Genomic DNA, 18,446 nt, shown 5'->3' with positions numbered 1-18,446 from the left:
TCCTGAACCTGCTTTATAATTGTGTTAACCTTGCTTTGAGATTGAATAAAGCTGACATTGTGGAAAGACACAACTCACGTGTGTGCCTTCGTAGCATGATCACGACAGATGGGAAGTACAGGGTGCTTCCTGAGTGGAGGACTGGAGACACAGGAAAAATTCATGAGTATCTGAGATCCGGGGAAAGCCTTCCTGGAGAAATTAGCAGCTGGTACCTGAAGAATGTGAAATTAGCCAGAAATATGTGGGATTTGAGGGGAGGCGGTTTCAGGAAGCAACAGCATGAGCAAAGCTTCTCCTACTGGAACAAATGAAGGAAGTCAAGTATAAATAGAGAGAGAGAATGCCTATGTGTGTGGAAGTTGGGAGGAGGGTGGCAGGATGGGAAGGGACAGTGTGAGTAGGTAAGAGATGAGACTGGAACATAACGAGGGGCTAGATCATATATACCGTGTAAGCAAAAGTAAGGGATTTCAGCTGTATTTTAAAATTCTTTGAAGTTTTAAGAAACAGAGTGATTGGGTAGCCTGGGTGGCTCAGTGGTTTAGCGCCTGCCTTTGGCCCAGGGCACGATCCTGGAGACCTGGGATCGAGTCCCACGTCGGGCTCCCTGCATGGAGCCTGCTTCTCCCTCTGCCTGTCTCTCTGCCTCTCTCTCTCTCTATGTCTCTCATGCATAAATAAATAAAATCTTTAAAAAATAATAATAATTACACAAGAAAATTCATACACTTTCATTTATTAAGCTGTATATCAGTTTCTTCAAATACTGCTTTCTCTAAAAGGTAAATAGGGTTTCATGGTCACATGAGTTTTAACAACACTGGAAGATGAAAAGAGAATAAAAAATGATAACTAATTGAAATCTGATATCACACATAGCTTTCTGTGCGTTGTGGTCATGACTTAGGAGGTCATCCTACTGTAAATGTCCTACTACTCCCTGCAATTCTCAGATTCCCGGTAATAATTCCACTAATAGGGGATCCCTGGGTGGCGCAGCGGTTTGGCGCCTGCCTTTGGCCCAGGGCGTGATCCTGGAGACCCAGGATCGAATCCCACGTCAGGCTCCTGGTGCATGGAGCCTGCTTCTCCCTCTGCCTTGTCTCTGCCTCTCTCTCTCTCTCTGTATGACTATCATAAATAAATAATAAAATTAAAAAAATAATAATTCCACTAATAATATTTTAGTTTATATTCTTTCAATTCTATTTCTGGGCACATCAAATTTGTAGTTTTGTTGCTCTTGAGGACATTCTTCAAAGCCAGTGAATTGATCTACCTCGTTTTTAAAAAATGGCTACAATGTTATTCCATTTTATGGAGATAACATAGGTTTGTTTTTTCTTTTTTTTTAAATCCACGCCCCTGTTTGTGGACATTTATTTATTGCCTCCACTTTTTTCTACAGTACAAGCAATGACATGATTAATATGTGTGTGTACACATACAATATACATATATGTACATTTGCATACATACATACAGATATCTCTGCATTTATTTTATCATTTTTATAGGGAAGGGTTTTTGACTCCAGCTTTCTATGCAAGACAAACTGACCAAGGAAAACTTAAAATGCATGAGAAAGGCGTCAAAAGTTACCTAGCCTTTCATTTATGTTAAAGTCCCAATACTTCAGCCTTCCCTGGTGGTTAGCAAGAGAGAGAAAAATTCCTTTGTTTCCACCACTCACCCTCAACCCAAGCCAGCCTCCCAGGCAAAGGAAATAATGCCACCCCACCTTACCCCACAGTGAAAGTGAAAAAAAAGTGGTAAAAAACAGACCTTTTCCAAGTTCAGGGATTCTCCGCAAGAATCAGACTGCCCCCTAGAGGTCAATTTGGAAATTTCTGAAAGTCTTTTCAATCACTGGGATCTGGGAGTGGAGAGACTTGTGTGGGCACCACTTAGTAAGGAGGACACATCCAATGTGTAGAAGCATCTCATAATGCAAAATTGTTTCCTCAGCATGAATGTCTAATCCCTCCACACATTTTTAGAAGTTAAAAACCTGTTCATTATTATCTGAGCTTAAACCTAACTTTGCTTTCCATGTAAACACAAAGCTTTTGTATGCTTTTACTAGACGCTGAGCTTTCCAGGAATACAACCATTGTGTAAATCTAAGAAAGATTGTACTTTACTTGGCCCAGAATATTACTGAGTTACTTATAATTTTGGAAAATCATTTCTTTGAAGCCGACTTTGGTTATAGTATTTGAGTTGGTGATACACTGAAGTGTTTGTAACAAGTCTCCCCAAAATGTACCACTTTGGCATGTGTACTATTTTGAGCTGAACATGACTGAGACCTGCCAGGCTTAAGAAAAACTTGTAGCCTCCTTTAACGACCTAGAAGAATCGGGGTGCCTGGGTGGCTCAGTGCTTGAGCGTCTGCCTCTGGCTCAAATCATGATCCTGGAGTCCTGGGATCAAGTCCTAATTCAGGCTTCCTGTGTGGAGCCTGCTTGTCCCTCTGCCTATGTCTGTACCTCTGTGTGTGTGTGTCTCTAATGAATAAATAAATAAAATCTTTAAAAAATAAACTACCTGAAGAATCTAAATCAGGAGACTTTCCCCCAATAAGAGTTACAGCACAGATAAATTTTAGCTGAGTGACCAACCTATATGGTAGGGCACATATCTAATTACCAAAGAAAAGTATGTGTTTAGTAAAATGATGTTATTTATTACTTATTTATTACTGAAAGGAGACAGATAAGAAGACATTTTATAACAATGAGCAAAGCACCCTAGCTCCCCAATGCCTGAGACATCTCTATCCTAAGATAGAACTTTTTTTTTCTCATCAAGTTTTTATTTAAATTCTAGTTAACATACAGTGTAATATCAGTTTCAGGTGTAGAATTCAGTGACTTATCACATCTAATACCCAGTAGTCATCACAACACCTGCCCTCCTTAATACCTCACCTATTTAATCCATCCCCACTCCCCACTTCCCCTCCAGTAACCCTCAGTCTGTTCTCTAAAGAGTCTGTTTCCTGTTTTGCCTCTCTTTCCCCTTTCCCCACCATCTATTCATCTATTTTGTTTCTTAAATTCCACATGAGTGAAATCATATAGTATTTGTCTTTCTCTGAGTTATTTTGCTTAGCACAAGCCTCTCTAGCTCCACCCACATCATTGCAAATGACAAGATTTCATCTTTTATGACTGAGTAATATTCCATTGTATATATACATGGTCTCCTCTTTATTCATTCATAAGTCAGTGGATACTTGGACTGTTTTTATAATTCGGCTATGGTAGATAATGTTGCTATAAACATTGGGGTGCATGCTTCCTTTTGAATTAGTATTTTTGTATTCTTTCTTATTTTTTCTTTAGAGAGGGAGTCAGAGACAGGAGGAGGGACAAAGGGAGAGAGAGAGAGAATCTTAAGCAGGCTCCATGGCCAGTGCAGAGTCTGACATGGGGCTCCAGCTCATAACCCTGAGATCATGACCTGAGCAGAAGTCAAGAGTCCAGTGCTTAACAGACTGAGCCCCCCAGGCCCCCCAGTATTTTTATATTCTTTGGGTAAACACCTTGTAGGGCTATTGCTGGATCATAGGGTAGTTCTATTTTTAACTTTTTGAGGAACCTCCATACTGTTTTCCAGAGTGGTTGCACCAGTTTGTACTACCACCAACAGTGTAAGAGAGTTCCCCTTGCTCTGCATCCTAGCCATGTATTGTTTTTTATGTTGGTAATTTTAGCCACTCTGACAGGTGTGAGGTGGTCTTTCCTTATAGCTTTGATTTGTATTTCCCTGATGATGAGTGATATTGAGCATCTTTTCATGTATCTCTTAGCCATCTGCATGTCTTCTTGGAAAACTGTCTATTCATGTCTTCTGCCCATTTTTTAACTGGATTACTTGGTTTCTGGGTGTTAAGTTTGGTAAGTTCTTTATATATTTTTTTAATGTTTATTTATTTATTCATGAGAGACACACAGAGGCAGAGACACAGACAGTGGGAGAAGCAGGCTCCCCACAGGGAGCCCGACATGGGACTCGATCCCTGGTCTCCAGTATCATGTTATCTGCAAATAGTGAAAGTTTGACTTCCTCCTTGCCAATTTGGATACCTTTTGTTTCTTTTTGTTGTCTGATTGCCAAGGCTAGACTTCCAGTACTATGTTAAATAACAGTGGTGACAGTGGACATCCCTGTATGGTTCCTAACCATAGAAGAAAAGCTCAGCTTTTTTCCCACTGAGGATGATACTAGCTGTGGATTTTTCATATATGGGCTTTATGATATTGAAGTATGTTCTCTCTATAACTACTTTGTTGAGGGTTTTTTTTTTTAAAACATGAGTGGATGCTGTACTTTGTCAAATGCCTTTTCTGCATCCATTGAAAGGATCATATGGTTCTTATCCTTTCTTTTATTAATGTGGTATATCATCACATTTGATTGATTTGTGAATATTATACCATCATGCAGCCCAGGAATAAATCCCACTTGATCATGGTGAATAATTCTTTTAATGTACTGTTGGATTCAATTTGCTAGTTTTTTGTTAAGAATTATTGCATTCTTGGTCATCAGGAATATTGGCCTGTCATTCTCCTCTTTAGTGGAGTCTTCGTCTGGTTTTAGAATCAAGGGAATGCTAGTCTCATAGAATGGGTTTGGAAGTTTTCCTTCCATTTCTATTTTTTAGAACAATTTGAGAAGAATAAGTATTAACTCTTCTCTAAATATTTGGTAGGATTCCCCTGGGAAGCCATCTGGTCCTGGACTTTTGTTTGTTGGGAAATTTTTGACAACTGATACAGTTGCTTTGCTGGTTATCTGTCTGTTCAAGTTTTCTATTTTTCCTGTTTCAGTTTTGGTAGTTCATATATTTCTAGGAATTTATCCATTTCTTCCATATTGTTTGATTTGGCATATAATTTTAAAAATACTCTCTTATCATTGTATTTCTGTGATGTTGGCTGTTATTTCTCCTCTCTCGTTTATGAGTTTATTTGGGTCCTTTCTCTTTTTTAAAAGATTATTTATTTAAGAGAGGGAAAGAGGGAGCATGAGTGGGGGAGGGACAGAGGAAGAGGGACAAGCAAACTCCCGGCTGAGTGAGGAACTTGACACAGGGCTTGAACCCAGGACTCTGAGATCATGACCTGACCAAAATCAGATGCTCAACCAACTGAGCCACCCAGGTGCCCCCCCTTCTCTTTTCTTTTTGATAAGTCTGGATAGAGATTTATCGATTTTATTAATTTTTTCAATGAACCAGCTCCTAGCTTCATTAATCTTTTCTATTGTTGTTGTTTTTTTAATTTCTATACCATTTATTTTTGCTCTAATCTTTGTTATTTCCTTCCTTATGCTGGCTTTAGCTTGTTGTCCTTTCTCTAGCTCCTTTAGGTATAGATTGTTCATTTGAGATTTTTCTTGCTTCTTGAGGTAGGCCTGTTTTGCTATATACTTCCCTCCTGTGACCACTTTTGTTTCATCCCAGAGGTTTTGGACTGTTGTGTTTTCATTTTCATTTGTTTCCTTGTATTTTTAAATTTGTTCTTTGATTTCCTGGTTTACCCATTCATTCTTTAGTAGGATGTTCTTTAACCGCCCTGTATTTGTGGTCTTTCCAAATTTTTTCTTGTGGTTGACTTCAAGTTTCATAGCATCGTGGTCTGAAACTATGCATGGTATGATCTCAATCTTTCTGTACTGGTTGAGGCCTGATTTGTGACCTAGTATGCGATCTATTCTAGAGAATGTCCCATGTGCACTTGAAAAGAAATTCTGCTGCTTTAGGATGAAATGCTCTGTATATATCTGTGAAGTTGATCTGGTGCAGTCTGTCATTCAAAAGCCCTTGTTTCTTTGTCAATTTTCTGTTTAGATGATCTGTTCATTGATGTAGGTAGGGTGTTAAAATCCTCTATTAGTATATTATTTATCAATTAGTTCCTTTATGTTTATTATTAATTGTTTTACAAATTTTATTGCTCCCATGTTGGGGGCATAAATATTTACAATTGTTAGATCTTTTTGTTGGTGGACCCCTTTATTAGGACATAGTGCCCTTCTTCATCTCTTCTTACAGTCTTTGGCTTAAAATCCAGTTTGTCTTATATAAACATTGTTACTCCAGCTTTCTTTTGACTTTCATTTGCATGATAAATATTTCTCTATCCCCTTACCTTCAATCTTTAGGTGTCTTTAGGTCTAAAATGAGTCATTTATAGGCAGTATATAGATGGGTCTTGTTTTTTAACCCATTTGATTGGGGTATTCAGTCCATTTCATTCTGAGTAATTACTGATAGATATGCATTTAATGATATATTATTACTTGTTTTTTCATTGTTTCTGGAAACTTTCTCTGTTCCTTTTTAGTCTTTGCCACTTTTAGTCTTCCTTTCTGAGTCAAAGAGTCCCCTTTAATATTTCTTGCCGGGCTCGAACTTCTTTAGTTTTTGTTTGTCTGGGAAACTCTTTATCACTTCTTCTGTTCTGAATGGTAGCCTTGCTGGTAGAGTATCTTGGCTCCATATAGTTCCCATCTAGCATATGGATATATCATGCCTCTCCCTACTGGCTTGCCAAGTTTCTGTGGAGAGATCTGCAGCTAGTGTTATGAGTTTTCCCTTATAAGTTGGGGACTTCTTTTGTCTTGCTGCTTTTAGGATTCTTTCTTTATCGCTGTATTTTGCTTATTTAACTACAATATATCTTGATGTTGGCCTCCTTTTGTTGATTTTGATGGGAGCTGTCTGTGCCTCCTGGATTTGGATGTTTGTTTCCTTCCCCAGATTAGGGAAGTTTTCAGCTCTTATTTCCTCAAATAAGCCATCTGCCTCCTTTTATCTCTGCAGTAAGGGTCTCCTTGATGCCTTCAGTGCTTTTCTCAAGTCCAGCAAGTATCCTTATAATTGTTGCTTTAAATTCTGGATCATGCATATTACTTATTTCTGCTTCGCTTAGATTTCTGGCTGTGACCTTTTCTTGTTCTTTCTTTTTTGGTTGAATTCCTCTGTCATTGCATTTTGTCTAGGTCTCTGTCTTCTTCTCCATGTCAGAAAAGCCTGTTTATGTTTCCTGCCCTTGAGAGTAATGGCTTTATGAAGAAGCAGTCATATAATGCCAAGAGTCTCGTGCTTCGGGGAGTGTCTCTGGTGTGTGCTACATGTGCTCTGTGTTGGCTGCTTTATCCCTCAGGTCAGTCATCTGCAAAGTTCTGCTTGCAGTGGGCAGTGTTTGGACCTTAGCCAAAGTGTGGTGAGTTTTAACTAAGCGTGCTCTAGTCTGCTTGTTAAGTAAGACCTGATACTACTTCCACTAGAACAGAAGCCTTGCAGAACTCTATAGTTGGTAGACATAGTGTGTGCAGTGGTTTCTGATGGCCTTCTGGGGAAGGGGCCTGCTGCACACTTGCCTGAGAAAAGCAGTAGCAGCAGAGCATGCACAGGGAGCATGACTTGGTATAAGCAGGTTAGGCAGCCAGAGTTGGCCCTGTGCTGTTTACTGAAGTTGGTTTATGCTGAGGGGCAGAGGAGGAAATGGCACCAACCACATCCTTTGAGGGTAGTCTGTGCTTACTGCTCTCAGGAAAGCCCTCCCAGAAGAGTGAATAATTTATCCTTGTGCTTCCCAGGTGGTTTTCAGATCTCTGTGTTCATGCTGTCTGTCTCCAGGTTGTTTGCCTGCCCGAAGCAGCACAGTGCACTTTGGGCTCTGTCCCAGTCAAGCCTGCTAACTTTTATAACTCCACACTTTAGGCTTGTACTGTGGTAGGGGCCTGCGATGGTCATCTGGAGGAGGGTTCACTGAGCTGGGACCAATGCAGGTTTGACTGAGAAGGGCAGTCACACCAGAACACAGGGACATGAGATTTGGAGCAAAGCAGGCTAGATAGCCAGTGTCTGGGTTACCCACTCTCAGCAGGTGCCTGTGCTAAGGGCCAGGAGAGGGAAATGGGGCCTACTGGTGCTTCTGTCCACAGAGGGGCAACTCTGTGAAAGCCACCTTTTACAGATGCACTCCAAGAAGAGTGAACAGTCTCTCCCCATGTGTGTTAAGTGATCCTCAGATTACACCTTCTGCCCCAGGATTACTTGCCTGCCTTCTAACCAGGAGCAGGGCAGCACCCTTAGAGCTCTAACCCAGCCAAGCCTGCAGACCTTCAAACCTATAGTCGTTAAGCCCCTTTGTTTGCAAGAACTCAAAAAAATCAGCCCCTCTCATTTTCCCAGCTGATGGTTCTGGGGAAGTGTTCTCCTTGTGTGTATCCCCCACACACTCCATGCTTCCTCTCCTTTCTGTGTGACCAGGGTTCCTTCCCCTCACAGCATCCTCAATCTGTTTCTTCCACAAACCACATCTCCACACTTCCTACTTCCTCAGTGTGGCCTCTTCTCTCCCTCTAGTTGTGCAGTTTGTTCTATCAGTACTCAGGCCAATCTCTTAGGTATTCAGGATGATTTGTTTGAGGGATGAGGACAGCTTGGGTCTTCCTACTGTGCTGCTATCTTATCTCCCCCAACAGGTCTTTAAGTTTACTTTCCCATAATCAAAAGGCTCAATGAAGTAGTTTTCTAAAATCAAAGAGATCCCAAAGTCCTCCAGCAACCATTAACTGTATCTCCTTTCTTTTTTTCCCCCTGCCTTCGGGCTTCACTTACCTAGGACATCTCTCTCAGGCTGGACTCAGACTTCACCTCTTAGAGAAAAACTCTTCACCGTTACACATTTGATTTCTTCACTAGACTGTGGAAGTGACAAGGCTAGGTTCTATTCATTGCAGTATCTGGCACATAATACGTGTTCAATAAACATTGATTAGATTAAAACTTAGAGAATTTGGAGTTTCCAGGCTGGTGAACATGTGGAGATTTGGGGAGAGTGGTACACTCACAGGACATGGCAGCCCTGACACTCTCCCACATACCCTGCCCTGTGCATCTCTTCCATCTGGCTGTTCCCAAGTTATATCCTCTCACAATATACCAATTATCTAAAACATTAAAGAAAAAATAAATAAAACATTAAGGAATACATGGACACACATATTTGCTCAAGTATGAGTGAAGAAAACAACATGAAAAGGAAAAAAAAGGTGCTAGTGATGCTAAGTATATAAATTAAGATAAAAGTTAATGCTATTGCTGAACACATTTTGTTTACCCAAATAAAAGATAAAAAGCAATAATCTGGGATAGAGTCTTGTGAAAAGTACACTGATTACAAAAGAAATGCTGAAGGTGACTGGAGGAAAAATGAGAGAAATAAAAGGTAGACCATGGAATACTTACAGAGTGATGATTAGAGAAAATTCCAGAAAGCATACCAAGTGAAATACTAAAGGTAATATCACATATGAAGGAAAATGTTACTGAAATGAAGACAAGGATATACAGATGGGTAGTCTCATTATACTCCAAAAAATGAAACTACAACTACATATGTATGATATATATATATCATAGTGTAGTTAATTAAACTTCACAACAAAAATGCAAAATTTTATACTTTAAGAAATGTTGCAGTTCATTTAGAAGGATAAACATAAATGTCCTCTAAATGATTTGTAATTAATAAAGCAATATAAGAGAAAATAAACATCTGGAACATTTTTAGGGGAAAAATAAAACACAGGGAACTTGAACTGAAAGTCCTATCTGAAGATACTAGAAACAGATAATCTATGTATTGAAGGTTCTCAAGTAGCTGTCAAGAAAATTTTTCAATGCTTGGAAATAAGGCAAAAAAGGTGAGTATCACATCCCTTCTGTATTGTGTGAGGGCAAAGCCCATCCAAAAACTGACAAGGACAGGTTGCCAATAAACTTTTATCTGCTGAGGTCTAGGTAGTAAATATGTTGGGCTTTAGCACTCTTGCTTGAGTACTTAGGTCTTCCATTGTAGCACAAGAGCAGTCATAGACAAGAAGGAATGTTCTTGGGTGAGTTCCAGTAAAACTTTATTTATATAATACATGGGCTAAGTTTGGCCAGAGGATCAGAGCAGTGTAAGGTTTATCCTAATAATTACCATTGATAAAAGGTCCCAGAATCAAGACATTACTTGTGTTAAAAAAGAAACTTGACCACAATGGAGTCACTTATGTTAAGGCCCACCAAACCTTACTACCTAACCCAATTGCTGTTTGAGTCTATCCCAAGAGTGGAAATTTATTTCCAATTTCCAATCACTCTGGAAATTTCTGATCAGCACTAACAGGTCATCTTCATGATAAGACCCCCTGAAATAAACTCTTCTTTTCTTTTGCCAATAATTTCTTTGCCCTACCCTCCTGGCTATAAAAACTTTCCATTTTGCACAGTACCTCAGAGCATTTCTCTACTTGTTAGATGGGATGCTGCCAATCTATGAATGGTTGAGTAAAGCCAATTTACTCTTCAAATTTACTCAATTGAATATCTGTTTTTTAATACTTGTTAACTTAAAGGTTTTTGTCTCAAAGAGATGCAAATAACTTCTGTCAGTGGCACAGATAATTCCAAAGATTTTTGGCCACCTGGGTATTTTATATCTCATACATCTTATCCTGTAAACATCCTTGCTTCTCAGATGCTCTTTGAGTTGGCTATAACATCTTGATTGTTTCCTTCATTACTTAATGAGTTAAGTAAAATCTTTGAACTGTGTTCATTTCATATTTGCCAGAGTCATAACTTTACCCTTTTGAAGATTATACTTTAACATATATCATAAGGGCACAGTCACAGGTTTTTCCCACTATAACAGGGAAAGTGTCAATGGTTGTACACTGCATTTTCACAAATTTGAAAAGGCTGATTAACATTATAAAATAGAGGTATAAATTAACTGGTTCTAATTTTAAGAAGTTTATTCAAGTTTATTTCAAAATAAAAGTTTATTTCAAAGTTAAGTTTATTTCAAATCTTTGTAGACAGGTGTCTATAATAGCCAAAACAGATATCTCGTGAAACCTCTTCTTACACTACAATTAGGGTGAGGTTCATATCAACAATAAAGTAAATCCATATTTCAAACAGTTTTAATAATTTTGAATTTTTGACCAACTTCTTGTAAAATAATAAAATCTTTTCTTGTCAGGTAGCTGATGATGATCTACTACTGTAGGAATATTTGTCAGTGTTTCCACGATTCCTGTTTGCTGGTACATGCGGTATTAGTTATTTTTTAAACCAGCAGTTTCTTGGTGGGCATCTTTTAAAGCCACTTGTCCATGTGTAAGGGCAAGCTTAACTGACACTAGGTATTATCTGCACTTAATCAGGTGCTCACAATTTGCAGGATGTTACTATACTCTGAAGGGGTTCAGAAAAGCAAGTTACCACTATGTGAAGCTTCTATTCTTCCCTGAGAAGGTGACATATTAATTCAGGGTGAGAAACCCAGTGGAAACTGTTATGCTAAAATATCAGTACCGAGGTAAATTCTTGCTTGCTTTTATCATAAAAATAAAATGAAGCAGACATTCTGTTTTTTTCTTCCTGCATCGCAGTGGTTTTTCTTGTACCCTCCTGGGGGTACGTGTAGCCCACTGGAGTCTGAAAAAAAGAATGTTACTTTCCAAGTCTAAGGTTTGGCAGTCACTAAGTGGGTAATGCCACTTGGTGGCAGCGATGTCTGTCCCACAACTGTAGGATCAGTTTTGTAGGCATAAACTTTTTTTTTTTTTTTATGATAGAGAGAGAGAGAGAGAGAGGCAGAGACATAGGCAGAAGCAGGCTCCATGCACCGGGAGCCGACATGGGATTCGATCCCGAGTCTCCAGGATCGCGCCCTGGGCCAAAGGCAGGTGCCAAACCACTGCGCCACCCAGGGATCCCAGGCATAAACCTTTTCTAAAAGATTAAATGTAAATAGTTAAAGGCAAGCAATGACTGAAGAACCCCCCACCCCCACCCCCCATGAAAATGTAGGACCAGACCTAACCCAGAGGCAGCCCATGCAGGCGCCTTCCTGGAATTTAAGCAACGAAAAACATTCTGTGGTATTTCCGAGATAAGAAAACCATCCCCGCCCCCCCAGGCCCTGACTGGAAAGTCCCTGAACATGTCCATGTTGACCTTCAAATAGACCAATCAGGTCATACCCCCAATGCTATGCTAATCCCGCGGTTTTTGCCTTTAAAAGATGCCTGTAATTGCCAATCGGGGCTCTTCCTCCTCGGAGGCGGAGAGCCCGTTCGCGCAAACGTCCAATAAACCCTCTTGCTAGTTGCATCTGCCTGTCTGGGGTCTGAGTCTCTGGGGCGTCCGCCGGGACACGTTGGCACCCGTGAGCCAGGGTCCAACATTTGGGGGCTCGTCAGGGATCCGAGACGCCCCCAGGCTCAATCCTAAGACCGGTAGGAGGTAAGACCGAGCTCGCTAATGTCATATCTGTCTCGTCCGTCTGTCTGGCCGGGTCCGAATTGTGCCTGCAGGACTCTGTTTTCTGTTTTTGGACCAGTGAGGAGGCAGATGTGCCCTGAGACCCCTGGTCCCGCTCCGGAGTCGGACTCCGGAGTGGTCTGGAAGAGGGAGGGAGCCCGGCTCTCCCTCCTCTTCAGGGAGGGTCGATGTTGGCGACCGCTCCCATCCGTATCCGCCTCTCCTAGGCGCGGCCAGTCCTGTCATCCGTGTGCGTCTGTCTGTTCTGTGTCTTTCTCTCTGTCCTCCTCCTCCCCGCTCACCTCTTCTCTACACCCATGGGGCAGACTGTAACCACCCCCTTAAGCCTCACTCTAGATCACTGGAGAGAAGTCGCCGGCCGGGCACACAACCTTTCGGTCGAAGTCAGAAGACAAGATGGGTCACCTTCTGCTCCTCAGAGTGGCCGACTCTCAACGTCGGGTGGCCCAGGGACGGAACTTTTAATATTGACATTATCTTGCAGGTGAAGGCCCTGGTCTTTCAGCCAGGACCCAATGGACACCTCGATCAGGTGCCGTACATCATAGTGTGGGAGGATCTCGCTAAGAACCCACCCCCCTGGATACAATGCTTCACCCCTTCTCAGGGGGGACGGGCCCGAGACCCCCTACCCCTCCCTCCGCTCCCTCAGCTCCATCCCCGACTCTAGTGGGGTAGAGAGGTGACCCCTCGCTTCACCCCCGCTCTCCAGTCGCCTCTGCTTTCCACGAGAGCGCGGGGGAGAGTCGGAAGACGTCTGGACCTCCCAGGCACGTCCCCTCCGATCAGTAGGCGGCCAGACGCAATACTGGCCTGGCCGTTCTCTGCCTCTGACCTTTACAATTGGAAAACTCATAACCCCACTTTCTCCCGAGACCCCCAGGCGCTAACCGGGTTAATTGAGTCAATTCCGTTGACCCACCAGCCGACCTGGGATGCCTGCCAACAGCTCCTGCAGACTCTCCTCACCACAGAGGAGACAGCGCGTCTACCTCGAAGCACGGAAGAACGTCCGGGGGGCGGATGGGAGGCCGACCCAGCTGCCTAATGAAATCGAGGACGTTTTCCCCTTGGTTTGCCCGACCTGGGACTAGGACACTGCTGCTGGTAGGGAGCAGCTCCGTCTCTATCGCCAGGTACTCCTAGCGGGTCTCAAAGGGGCAGGGCAACGCCCCACCAATTTGGCAAAGATACGTGCTATAGTGCAGGGGAAAGATGAGATGACGGCAGGTTTTCTGGAAAGATTAATGGAAGGCTACCATATGTATACCCCCTTTGACCCCTTGGCTGAAGATCGACAACCAGATGTAATCATGTCCTTCATCGGACAATCGGCCTCGGGTATTCGTAATAAGTTACAACGGTTGGAGGGACCTCAGGGATACACCTTACAGGACTTAGTGAAAGAGGCAGAAAAGATTTTTAACAAGAGAGAGACCCCAGAGGAAAGGGAGGAAAGGATCTGTAAAGAGCAAGAGATAAAAAACGCAATAAAGAACTGACTAGGATACTGGCCACCGTAGTACAGGGCTCAGGGCAGAGTAAGTCAGGACAGAGTAAGGACCTGGGAGACAAAAGAAAACCACGGGTTGAACGAGACCAGCGTGCCTACTGCAAGGAAAAAGGACATTGGGTTAAAGATTGTCCAAAGAAGGGCCAAATGCAGGGACCTAAGAAGAAGCCCATTCCCGTTCTGTCCCTAGAAGATGAAGATGAGGGGTGTCAGGGCCAGGAGCCCCCTCCCCCAAGCCTCGGATAACCCTTAAAGTGGGGGGCCAACCAGTGACCTTCCTGGTTGACACAGGAGCTCAACATTCAGTTTTAACTGAGGCAGAAGGACCCTTGAGCTCTATCTAAGATGCATTCTTTTGCCTAAAGTTAAGCTCTCAAAGCCAGCCTATTTTTGCCTTTGAATGGAAAGATCCTGAGACGGGATTCTCAGGACAACTCACTTGGACAAGGCTACCACAGGGATTCAAAAACTCCCCCACCTTGTTCAACGAAGCCTTGCTTCAGGACTTGGCAGACTTCCGAGTTGGCCATCCGGACCTCGTTCTCCTGCAGTACGTGGATGATTTGCTCCTTGCGGCTAAGACAGAACAGGATTGTGTAAAAGGTACAGGGGCCCTGTTCGAGAGACTGGGAGGACTGAGGTATAGGGCCTCCGCCAAAAAGGCCCAAATAGGCCAGAGACGAGTGACCTATCTGGGATATCTCCTGGAAGGAGGCCAGAGGTGGCTGACGGAGGGCCGCAAAACGGCTGTAGCCCTGATCCCAGCACCCACTAGTGCCAGAGGGCTACCAGAGTTCCTCGGCAGTGCCGGGTTCTGCCGCCTCTGGGTACCTGGGTTTGCAGAGCTGGTGGCTCCCCTATATCCTCTCACGAAATCCAACACCCCCTACCACTGGGGAAAGGAACAACAATTGGCTTTTGACAAAATAAAAAGGGCCTTATTGACCGCCCCTGCGCTGAGCCTCCCAGATATGACCAAGCCATTTACGCTATATGCTGATGAACACCAAGGAATAGCCAAAGGGGTCCTAACTCAGAAACTGGGACCCTGGAAAAGGCCCGTGGCATACTTTTCAAAAAAATTAGACAGCGTGGCTGCAGGATGGCCCCCATGTCTCCGAATAATAGTGGCTGTGGCAGTCCTGGTAAAAGACTCAGATAAGTTGGCCTTCGGCCAACCCCTCACTGTGGTGGCCCCCCACGCCATAGAGACAGTCATCCGCCAGCCCCCTGATCGATGGCTCTCAAACGCTCGGGTCACCCATTATCAGGCCATGTTACTGAATTCCCAGCGGATATGGTTCAGAACGGCTACATCCCTAAACCCGGCCACCTTGTTTCCAGAAACCGAGTCCCCCTCCCTGGTAATGCATGATTGCCACCAGATCCTAGCCGAGGTCCATGGCACCAGAGGGGACTTGATGGACTAGCCTTTGCCAGATGATGAAGCAATCTGGTACACCGATGGGAGTAGCTTTCTACGAAATGGTGAACGTAAAGCCGGGGTGGCCGTGGTAGATGGAAAAACTGTCATCTGGGCCAGTGCCCTAAAGCCTGGGACTTCAGCTCAAAGGGCGGAGCTTATAGCCCTAACTCAGGCCCTAAAAAAGGCTAAGGACAAAAAGGTCAACATTTATACTGACAGCAGGTACGCTTTTGCAACTGCCCATATTCATGGAGAAATATACTGAAGAAGGGGCCTCCTGACCTCTGCAGGTAAAAACATCAAGAACAGAGAAGAAATACTAGATCTTCTCCATTCCCTTTTTCTGCCGAGAAAATTGAGTATAATTCACTGTCCTGGGCATCAGCGAGGCAACGACCCAGTAGCAGAGGGGAACAGGATGGCCGATGAAACAGCATGAGCCGCTGCACTAGACCCACAGGAGGATGGACAGAAGCATTCCCCACCAAACGAGAAACTGCCCAGGTGGTTGTCAAGAAAATCCTAGAAGAAATTTTCCCCCAGTTTGGACTGCCCAAGGTAATAGGGTCGGACAACGGCCCTGCCTTTATCTCCCAGGTAAGTCAGTTGGTGGCCAGATTACTGGGGATAAATTGGAAATTACATTCCGCATACAGACCCCAGAGCTCAGGGCAGGTAGAAAGAATAAATAGAACAATTAAAGAGACCCTAACCAAATTGACATTGGAGACTGGCACTAGAGAATGGGTCCAACTCCTCCCCATGGTCCTGTTCCAAGTCCGGAACACTCCCGTGCGCCATGGACTAACTCCTTACGAGATTCTCTATGGAGGACCCCACCAGTGACGGACTTGCTAGACTCTGCTATTGACCCTCTTGCTAATACTCCCGGTTTACAGGACAGGCTAAAGGCGCTCCAGATTATCCAGCACCAGATCTGGAAACCCCTTGCAGCTGCCTACCGCCCTGGAGACACGACCGACCCACACCCGTTCCAGGCCGGTGACTCTGTCTACGTCAGGAGACATCAGTCCAGGACCCTTGAGCCCCACTGGAAGGGCCCATACACTGTACTACTAACCACCCCAACCGCCCTAAAAGTAGACGGCATTGCTGCTTGGGTCCACGCCTCACACGTCAAGCGCGCCCCATCAATGAGCACCACTGACGCCAGCCAGGACGGACCGGGCGAGCCACCCCAATGAAAGCTCCACCGCACCCAAAACCCGCTCAAGATAAGACTTTCAAAAATTGTTCAATGACAGTTATTATATTCCTACCTCTCCTAGCGCTCTTCACCCCCACCAAAGGTAACCCTCATACCTCCAAAAGGTTAACCTGGCAGGTACTAACGTCTGGGGGTGACAAGTTCTGGTCCACAACTAAGACTGCTCCCGTGGAAACCTGGTGGCCTAACCTATATCCTGACTTATGCAAGCTAACCATAGGGGCCCCCAGCCCATGGGACCTAGAGGGATACTTTGACACCTCTAGGGCCCCCAACCTGAGAAAGCCCCCCAGGACGACTGGGAGGATGTCAGACCCATGGGGAGGATGTGGCACGCCTGACAGAAGGGCCATGCTAAGCACTCTTCCCTTTTATGTCTGTCCCGGGTACCACAGAGATCACAGGCTAAATCCCACCTGTGGAGGGGGGGAACACTTCTATTGTAAAAATTGGGGGTGTGAGACTACGGGAGACACAGGATGGGAGGTCCTCCTCCTCCAGATTACACCACTGTCAAGGCTAACTATACTCACCTGGGGTTACCAGGGACTCTGCAATACTACCGCCCCGATTTTAGGGACTGACTCTTACCTGGTGCTCCAGCCGGGAACCTGGTGGGCATGCAACAAAGGCCTCACCCCCTGTGTGTCAGCTAAGGTTCTAAATAGCTCAAACGGCTTCTGTGTCATGGTGCAGATCATACCCAGGGTGTTCTATCACCCTGCTGAAACTCTAGAAAATCAGTATGACGGACATCCCACCCGTTTTCGGCGCGAGCCTGTCTCCCTAACCCTAGCCGTTATGCTGGGACTAGGGGTCGCTACTGGGGTTGGTACTGGCGCAGCTGCTCTGATCCAGGGCTCACGACGTCATATAGAACTCCAGGCAGCTGTAGATGAGGATCTGCGGACACTAGAGCAGTCCGTTTCTAAGTTAGAACAGTCCCTCACCTCACTTTCAGAAGTAGGACTTCAAAACAGGAGAGGCTTGGATTTACTACTCCTGAAAGAGGGAGGACTGTGTGCGGCCCTGGGAGAGGAATGCTGTTTCTATGCAGACCATTCTGGAGTCATCAGGGACTCCATGGCCAAACTCAGGGAAAGGCTAAATAAAAGACAAAGGGACCAGGAGGCCCAGCAGGGCTGGTTTGAAGGCTGGTTTAACCAGTCTCCCTGGATGACCACCCTAATCTCTACCATTATGGGCCCTCTAGTTATCCTGCTCCTGCTGCTAACTTTCGGCCCCTGCATCCTCAACCTGGCTGCTCCAGTTCATCTGAGAAAGATTGTCCATTACCCAAGCTCTGGTACTAACTCAACAATATCGGGCCCTCCAAACTGAAGAAATAAATGTTCCCTAAGATTTTAAGGTTAAAATCAGCCCAAAGAGGAGGGAATGAAGACCCCCCCCCCCCCCCCCCCGTGAAAGTGTAGGACCAGACCTAACCCAGAGGCAGCCCATCCAGACGCCTTCCTGGAATTTAAGCAACGAAAAACATTCTGTGGTTTTTCCGAGATAAGAAAACCATCTCCCCCATGCCCTGACTGGAAAGTCCCTGAACATGTCCATGTTGACCTTCAAAGAAATCAATCATGTCATAACCCAAATGCTATGCTAATCCTGCGGTTTTTGCCTTTAAAAGATGCCTGTAATTGCCAATCGGGGCTCTTCCACCTCTGAGGTGGAGAGCCCGTTTGCGCAAACGTTCAATAAACCCCTCTTGCTAGTTGCATCTGCCTGTCTGGGGTCTGAGTCTCTGGGGCGTCCGCCGGGACACGTTGGCACCCGTGAGCCAGGGTCCAACATGACAATATGCACTCAGCCTTACACAGGCCCTTCCTCATGACAGCTGACAATGTTGAAGTTAACCTGAGCCTTGTGCTTCTGGAAAGCAGTTATGGTAAAG

At 44.4% G+C, this 18,446-nt stretch overlaps 1 protein-coding gene across 1 annotated transcript in view; it reads left to right on the top strand.

Moving 5' to 3' along the window:
* The window catches only part of LOC121479769, a 36,784-nt gene extending 20,135 nt beyond the window's left edge, over positions 1-16,649 (top strand). The window contains 8 exon segments of the mRNA XM_041735579.1: positions 13,044-13,348; positions 13,350-13,843; positions 13,846-14,108; positions 14,111-14,191; positions 14,237-15,745; positions 15,778-16,144; positions 16,147-16,481; positions 16,602-16,649. Of these exon segments, the coding sequence (XP_041591513.1) occupies positions 13,044-13,348; positions 13,350-13,843; positions 13,846-14,108; positions 14,111-14,191; positions 14,237-15,745; positions 15,778-16,144; positions 16,147-16,481; positions 16,602-16,649 (3,402 nt within the window).
* The last annotated feature ends 1,797 nt before the right edge of the window (positions 16,650-18,446 follow it).

Source organism: Vulpes lagopus, chromosome 21 (genome assembly GCF_018345385.1).
Source record: "Vulpes lagopus strain Blue_001 chromosome 21, ASM1834538v1, whole genome shotgun sequence".
Lineage (NCBI taxonomy): Eukaryota > Metazoa > Chordata > Mammalia > Carnivora > Canidae > Vulpes > Vulpes lagopus.
Note: the sequence above shows the minus strand (reverse complement) of the source record. Positions and strands in the feature narration are given on the sequence as shown.